Source organism: Myotis brandtii, unplaced genomic scaffold (assembly GCF_000412655.1).
Source record: "Myotis brandtii unplaced genomic scaffold, ASM41265v1 scaffold326, whole genome shotgun sequence".
Classification (NCBI taxonomy): domain Eukaryota; kingdom Metazoa; phylum Chordata; class Mammalia; order Chiroptera; family Vespertilionidae; genus Myotis; species Myotis brandtii.
The window spans coordinates 991465-1000105 of NW_005362534.1; the positions used below are offsets into that span (position 1 = coordinate 991465).

The following is an 8641-nucleotide window of genomic DNA, read 5'->3' on the forward strand; positions in this document are numbered from 1 at the left end:
TTTTATTTTATTTTTTATTTTTAATTTTTTCAACTACAGTTTACTTTCAGTATTATTTTGTATTGGTTTCAGGTGTACAGCATAGTGATTAGACAATCATATCTTTACAAAGTGTTCTCCTCGATATTTCCAGTACCCAACTGGCATCATGCATAGTTATTACAATACTGACTATATTTCCTATGCTGTAGGTTACATCCCTGTGACTATTCTGTAGTTTCCAATATGTACTTCTTAATCCCTTTACCTCTCTTACCTAGTCCCTCAATTCTCCTCCCCTCTGGCAATCACCCATCAGGTCAGGCTCGCAGTCCTAGTATATAACAAAGAACAAGTATACTTGCCTGACTTTGCCTTCTGGCTCACAGTCTGGATAGCTGATTGGGGCCTGAGCTAGCTGGCAGCTTGAGGGACAGGGGGTTCTAGCTATCCCCCTTAGAAACACAATCAACAGGCACAATTAGAAATCACTTTGCTATCTGTGGGATTTTCAGGCAAACATTTTACCCATTTACATTTATGAAGTTAAAAATCTGAAAATATAATACTTACTGTGTTTTTCTGAGTTACCATATCCTGAAAAGAAAAAGAAAATATGATCTGAATACAGTGTTTTTCCAAAACAGTTAATTTCCATAAGCAAGTACTTTGTCCCAACCAATTATCCAGAGTAAATCAGTTGAAACCTCCCCTGCAAAAAGCTTCAAATAAAATGAGCCTTTAAGAATTGTAAAATGCATGTTCTAAGGAAAATTTATCATAATTGGTTAGCTTTGGAACTACTATGGCGGGGCATATATGATTATAAGAATTTTCCTATAACAATGGCAATGCTTTTGTCCCAAGAGAGATTGAGATTCAAGTTTGGGCTCTGAATACCCTACTCCTTGTCTTCCCAGTGAGGAATGTCAGTGACAGCGAGGAAGTGCATGGGAAGCACGGTGGTATCCTCAGGTCTGAAACACTTCTTGACTCATCCATGCGAAGGCTGCCACTCCCACAGAAAACCTTCCTATGGAAGGGGTGTCACTGGTAGGATTCCTGACCCTTCACTATAGTTGTCTAGGAATTTTCAAATGCAATGACAACAATTTTAATCAGTTAACTTAGCATAATGTTTATGCAGCCCTTGATTGGATCATTTATGCACTGCAAGCCAACATTTGCCCAAAAAAGAAAACACAATTAGAGCTGCCCCTTAAAACGTTTTTACATGTTCTGAGATTTCTATTTTCTGACGACAAGTGCAGATTGCTTCTTCTGGCGTCAGATATAACTGACTACCCACTTTCATTTCAGGAAATATTATTCCATATCATTAAAAATTAAAACTTATCTAGGTCATAGGACTTTCCAGAGGAATTCACTGAGGCACAGCTGAGAAAAAAAATGCATTACACTGGGAAAAATACATACTAATTTCATGTTTCTCATAAAAATATATTTAATAATGGGCCTTTTCATATTTTCTAATTCTAAATATTTCTAAGCATAACTACCTTAGTGAAAATCAGTAAAAGGAGAAATTAATATCTAAAGTAATTTAGATTGGTTTACAGCCTTTTGGGAAACTATTCTACAATGTACAGTACAATAATAAAATAGTTTCTTCTTTCAATGTCTTATGAATGACTTCTTAAAACACATTTCTGTGCTATAGTAGAGCACACACCTATGTGAAGTGTATGTGGTATATAACACATACAGGTTATACATCTGAAGAAGGTGGAATTTCTACCAAGAAATAATCCCAAATTATTATAGAGCCCAGAACAAGCTGGTTAATATTAAATCTCAAGAAACACAAAAATGTCCAACTTGCTATCAGAAAATTATGATGTCCATGAAAGTTAACTCTGAAGCACTGGCACTGGTCTTCAACCCTAGTCGCAGATTTTGGAGGTTAAAAATGTTCCCTCAAGACTGTGATGTTATTGGTCTGGGGTATGGCCTGGGACCTGGTATATTTACAAGTGCTCAAGTGATTCTGAAGTACAATCAAGGTTGAGTAACACTGTTGTCAACAAACTAATGTTTTATTCCTCAAATGGTTTAACACAGATCAAGATTGCCTGACCAACATTAAGATATTCAACAATATTAATTAGCTGAATTTTGCAGTAACTCACCTTAGACATTCACATTTACAAATATGAGCATTAAAAAAAGAATATTATCCAAAAAAGCATTTGTATAAAACTTGCCAAAGTACATTTAAAAGTTCTCAGTCATTACTGAGTTGTGCCTAAACACACAAGTTTTCAGTTTTACTCTGCTTTAAACTGAGGGGAAAATAACATTAAATACTCACTATATCTATGCCAAAACTTTTTGCCCATTTTGGTAACTGTTAAATGTCTTCTTATTATTATCTAAGTCAAGCAATTATTTTTTTAAATGTATAGGTTTGGATCAAGTTGTACAAGCAAGTCTTTACTTGTTTCAAGTAAACATATAATACTGCTTTCCCAAAATGAAGTATTCAGGAGAGGTAAGCCATGTCCTTTACCTTCAATGAAAGAGAAGTGGCAATGTCGGTATCACAGTACAGGATCACATTATTGGTCATGTTGAAGCTTTCTCGAATTCCGAGATGGTAGAATAGTGAAGGCTGTCTGGAAATATCACTCATGTCCACTACAGCAATATCTGAAATGAACAAGGAGAGACAGGGCATAGGTGAGAAAGGTGATCTATCTACTTAATCTACTTCCTGACGATCACCAACGGGAAGCTGCCACAGTTTGTATTTCTACTGGCCTTTAAGGTAAAGCACAAGTAAAGAATGACTTGCTTAAAATTAACTACCACATGAACTCTAGAAGAAAAGCAACAAGAATTTTTTTTAAAAAAATCTTCCTTCTTCAGGGTGCTGGGAATGTAGCTTAACTTAAAAATTGCTGGGGGATGTATTTTTAATAGGAAATATATCATAGTCAAAGAATATATTTAGCTTATATACAAAGTATAAGGTATAATGAAATGAAAAACGAAACACTCACCATGCAGCCCAAGACACAGAGCATCATCTGTACTATTGGGAGCCCCACCCTCCTGCTCAAGAACACCTCTGTCCTGATCTCTGTATTTACCAGTTTCCTGCATATAACTGTATACATGTATATGCATATTATACATTATTATAACGTGTGCATTCCTAAACAGTATATTGTTTAGTTTTGTATGTCTTAGAACTTTATATAATAGTACTGCACCATTTGTAATCTTTGACTCGCTGTTTTTGGTGTGAGACTACCAATTTGTATGTTTAGCTTTAGGTTATACATTTCCACTTAAACATAGCGGTCCATTTATGATGACTAGAAAATAATGTCTTTATCCATCCTGTCTAGAGACATTTTGTTCATTTTTTTCTTTATCCTCTTTCAAACTGTTGTACATTCCTGTGCCATGCTCCTGACTCACACACTTGCCATCAACTTGACAATGTAGCTTAAATACCCCTGGAGTTGTGTCCTAGATTCAGAACAGGGGAGTGACATATCAGACCACTCACAGTGAAATATTTGTAATACAAAGTGTAGCATGATTTAACTCACTTTACATGTTGCTCTTCCAGCTGACAAGGCAAAGTAAATAAATAAAAAGAAACATTATACTGTAAGGTAGGGTGCATTCATTACTGTAATGTTTTTATTTTATAGAGAGAGAAAGGGAAAGGAATGGGATAGAGAGAAACATAAATTGGCTGCCTCCTGCACCCCCTCCCTATTGGGGATGGAGCCACAACCTGGGCATGTGTCCCCCACCGGAATCCAACCTGTGACCTCATGGTTCATGGATCAACACTCAACCACTGAGCTACACCACTGGGCTTTTTTGTTAAATCCCCATCCACTGATTTTTAGAGTCTGGAAGGGAGGGAGAGAGGGAGGGGGGGAGGAGTATAGAGAGCAAGAGGGAGTGGGGGAGCGAGAGAGTGAGAAAGATCAAGGGAACAAAATAGAATGAGAGCTAGAGAAAGTGCGAGAGGGAGTGAGGGAATAAGAGAGAGAGTGAGAGAGGAAGTGAGGGAGCATGAGCACGAAAGCGTGATGGGGAGAGGGAGAAGGAGAGGGGGAGAGGGAGAAACATTGACCAGTTGCCTGTAGCATGAGAGCCAACCGGGCATCAAAACTGCAACCCAGGTTTGTGCCCTGACTGGGAATCGAACCCACGACGTTCTGGTGTACAGGACAACACTCCAGTCAACTGATCTGACCAGGGCTTTAAACTCTTTTGAGGTGATAATCCTGGACACCCCGTAGGTCTCCAAGAGTTTAGGCTGAGACTATCAGAGCGTCGTGACAGGGGTGTCCGTCAGCCCTCCTTGCTGTGAAGGGACTGGGGTCTCTTGGCGCTGAGGGCAGAGGCGAGGCGGGAGGGTGGGTGGCACACACAGTTGGCGGCCACAGGAGAACTGCCTGTTGGAAGAATCTGGAGACATGTATTGGTTGAACCTCGCGGTGAGCCAGCATTTATTACTCATCACAGCGAAACGGCTTTGTGTTTTTCATAGTGCTGACTGATCTTCAGAATGCAAACTACTTTCCAGAGGTTATTTGAATCTCAATTTTTCAGAGAGAGAGAGAGAGCTTGAGCACCGGAGAGCGAGAGAGCGTGGAGGGACAACTAGAGCAAGCGCTCAAGATCTGGAACTGGAGCCCTCAAGACCTGTAGCTGAAGCATGTAAGACCTGGAACTGGAGTGCACAAGAGCTGGAGCTGAGGCTCGTAAGACCAGGAAGTGGATGCCCAATCCTGGAACTGGAGTGGGCAATCCAGGTGCTGGAGTGCGGGAGACCTAGAGCTGAAGCACGAGTTCCCGAAGCTAGAGCCCTAGAAACCTGGAGCTGGAGCATGAGATCTCGGAGCTGGAGAGCCCGCGAGACCTGGAGCTGGAGCATGAGATCTCGGAGCTGGAGAGCCCGCGAGACCTGGAGCTGGAGCTTGAAATCCCGGAGCTGGAGAGCCCGCGAGACCTGGAGCTGAAGCGTGAGATCCCGGAGCTGGAGAGCCCGTGAGACTTGGAGCGGGAGAGCTGGAGCCCGAGGACTGGAGAACTGGACAGCAGTAGATCGTGAGAGCTGGACAGCGCTCAATTAAAGTGTACAAAAGAACACTGTGGCATTTCTAAGAGCCCCACCTCCCTTCCCCACACACTGTCTCTCAATGGTATTACACCAATTCCCACTGTGACTGAAAATGGAGCCCCCGCACCCAGGAAACATTAAACAATCCCAGTCCTTGGATGGTGACTACATTGGTTTGGCTTTGGAAGTTCTAGAAGCTCCCCAGGGTTGGAACCCACTGCCATAAGGGACAGGGCAGGAGTAAAAAAATAAAAGTTGGATAACTGGTGGGGAGGAGGCCTCAGCATTGTCTGGGTTATAACCTTTCTCTTGGGTTACCAGATGTTTAAGGAGAGGAGCCTAAAGAAGTCTAGATGCCGGTGGCCTCCCCTTTCTTATCTGTAAAAAGGTATAAATCTACCTCTACCTACTGTCTCCTCCCCCACGGGCCGGGTGCTCCCTCGAGAAAGTCAAGGGTGCTAGGATGGGGAGGAGCCCGCGCCGCTTCGCTTCGGATGGTGAGGGAAGCTGATAGGAATGGGACAGGGGATGGGGTGAAGGGGATGTCCGCCTCACCTGCGTGGTAGAAGGCATGGAGTACGGCTGTCTCCTTGAAGTCCAGCTCCCCGAACCTCACGGTGCTGAGGAAAGCGCCCTGGGCCTCGCAGGCTTGCACGAGGCACTTGAGCGCTCCCTCCTCGGGGCCGGGGCCGCTGGCCTTTCTGTCCTCAGGGCTCTCATTGCATATGTAGACGGCCCTCAGAGAGCGCTGCTGTTGGTCCTGGCCCTCCTTGCTTGGGGCCGCCTCTTCTGGCTTCTCTGGCTCTGCTTCCGTCGCCATCCCCAGCGCCTGAGCCGGGGGATTCCCGCAGCCACTCTCCATGCCTGGCTCGAGGACAGAACCTTCCTTGGTCCCACCCCCACGTTGACTGGTAGGCGAGAGAGAGCACTCGAGGCGAGGCGAGGCCACAAGTGGTCCTGTCAGCACCTGTATGCGTGAGATACCCGTTGGCGACCAGAAGCAACGGTCGCCCCCCAGTCCCTTTTATAGCCTGGGGTGGGGGCTTAACGGTCAAAGGCGCAGGGAGATCTGGGAGGAATTGGGGGAGGGGCAGGAGCTGGGAAGACGCTCGATACTGTATCTCCCAGGGAGCAGAGGGCGCGGGGTGGTCTGGGAGGAATTGGGGGAGGGGCAGGACGCCCCCAAGAAGGGTGGTTTCATGACTTTGAGGATTTTTTTGTTGCCATCCTTCCAGTCTGACTTTTATTTTTCTCAAAACAATTTGAGGACTTTCAAGTAGAGTAAAAACTCCTTCAAAGCGCTGGTTCAAAGTAAATACTATTCAATTCTAAGCTAAATAGAGATGTAGTTTTAACCCAGAATTGAGATGAGAAAACGCTTCCTTAAAACGCATCCGATTTTATTGCCAAGAGTTTGGTCCACTCCTCCCTATTGTCACTGTGAACTTGACAAAACAATGGGATGCACCGGCAACATAATTATCTGGAAAATGGACTCCAAGTAGTCTGTCTGACCTATTAAATTCTGTGAACCCACAGGAATCTTTACTCTGGATCTTACCCACTTCACAATTTTGGCCCAAATATTAAAAAGTAGTATTACCACTAAAGGTATTACTTGTATTTATTTTATTTTATTTAATTTATTTTGGATTTGGCGATGACTTTTTAAATTTTTAAATATATTTTTTTATTGTTGATAGTATTACAGATATCTCCCATTTATCTCCTTTTTCCCCTCCTCCTCCTCCCAGCTCCTACCCAAGTCCCCAGGTTTTCACTACCCTATTACCCACATCCATGGGCTATGCATATAAGCATATAAGTTCTTTGGTTTATCTCTTCTTGTCCCCCCAACCCCACATCGAGGTATGTCAGTCTGTTCTATGCCTCCATGCCTCAGATCTCATTTTGTTGCATAATTCATTTTGTTTATTAGATTCCACAAATAAGTGAGACCATGTGACATTTGTCTTTCTCACTTTGGCTTATTTCACTTAGCATGATAGTTTCCAGGTCCATCCATGCTGTCCCAAAAGGGAAGAAATGCCTCTTTTTTTTATAGCTGCATAGTATTCCCTAGTTTAGTGTACTAGTAAGTACTTGCATTTAAAAGTGGAAGGTGCAGGGAGGTCTGGGAGGGGCTGGTGGATGGGGCAGGAGCAAGCCAGGCACTCCCTATTGCCTACCCTGGGCAGGCTCTCATGACTTTGAGGATTTTGGACATTGTCCTTTAATTTTATTTTTATTTTATTACTAGAGGCCCAGTGCATGGATTTGTGCACATTGAAAGGAAATTAATAAGAAGGTGGCCAGCAGGGCAGGACTGGGCAAGATGGGCTGGACACGCCCTAGAGCCAACCTCCCGTGGTCCCTCTCTGGCCAGCCACACCTGGGGTGGCGCTGGGGTTCGCAAGGCATCTTGGAATGAGCGGGTTCCCTCCAGCAGGTGGGGTTCCTCAACCTGGCCTGTGGGGATCGGCCGAAACCAGCAGTCCGACATCCCCTGAGGGGTCCCGGAGTGCAAGAGGGCACTCTGCAAAGTTGCTGTCATTAGGCAGCTCCTGCATTGAGTGCCTGCCCCCTGGTGGTCAGTGCACATCATACTCGGTCAGTCACTTAGACTTTTATATATATAATTTTTTTATTGATTAAGGTATTAGATATGTGTCCTTATCCCCCCATTCCCCCCACCCCCCTAGATTATTTTTAAATATTTTTATTGATTTCAGAGAGGAAGGGAGAGAGAGAGAAACTTCAATGAAGAGAATCATTGATTGGCTGCTCCCGCACGCCCCCCCACTGAGGATCGAGCCCGCAACCCAGGCATGTGCCCTTGACTGGAATCGAACCCGGGACCCTTCAGTCTATAGGCCGATGCTCTATCCACTGAGCCAAACCAGCTGAGGATTTTTAATCCTCACCCGAGGATATTTTCCCATTGATTTCTTAGAGAGAGTGGAAGAGAGAGGGAAAGAGAAATATCGATGTGAGAAAAACACATCGATTGGTTGCCTCCTGCACGCCCCTGACCAGGGCCAGCTGGAGAGGAGCCTGCAAACGAGCTACGTGCCCTTGACTGGAATTGAGCCTGGGACCCTTCGGTCCACAGGCTGACACTCTATCCACTGAGCCAAACCAGCTAAGGTTCCCCCTTATTTTAAATAACAGTTTTCTGGAGATGTAATTCACAAACCATCCAATTCACCTATTTAAGAGGTTTCTAGTATATTCAGAGTTAAGCATCCATTACCATAATCAGTTTTAGACTATTTTCATCACCACCCCAAACCCAGTACCCATTAGCAGCCACTCTCCATCCCCCGCAACACCCCTGAGCCCTAGGCAACCACCAATCTACTTTCTGTCTCTACGTATTTACTGTTCTGGACACTTCACATATATGGTATCATACAGTGTGTGAATAGAAGTTTTCATCTGTCATGGGTGTATACCTAGGAATAGGATTTTGGGTGATATGACAACCCTATGTTTAACCTTTAGAGAAACTGCCACTGTTTTCCAAAGTGGCTCCACAATTTTATATTC

General features: G+C 44.0%; 1 protein-coding gene across 1 annotated transcript in view; it reads right to left on the reverse strand.

The window, feature by feature from the left end:
* Window positions 1–5954, reverse strand: part of MAP3K15 (mitogen-activated protein kinase kinase kinase 15) — a 76275-nt gene extending 70321 nt beyond the window's left edge. Inside the window, exons 1-3 of the mRNA XM_005870979.1 lie at window positions 5648–5954; window positions 2510–2649; window positions 553–576 (exon numbers count right to left, since the gene is read on the reverse strand). Coding sequence (XP_005871041.1) covers window positions 553–576; window positions 2510–2649; window positions 5648–5954 — 471 coding nt within the window. The remainder of the gene's footprint in view (window positions 1–552; window positions 577–2509; window positions 2650–5647) is intronic.
* Window positions 5955–8641: the final 2687 nt, after the last annotated feature.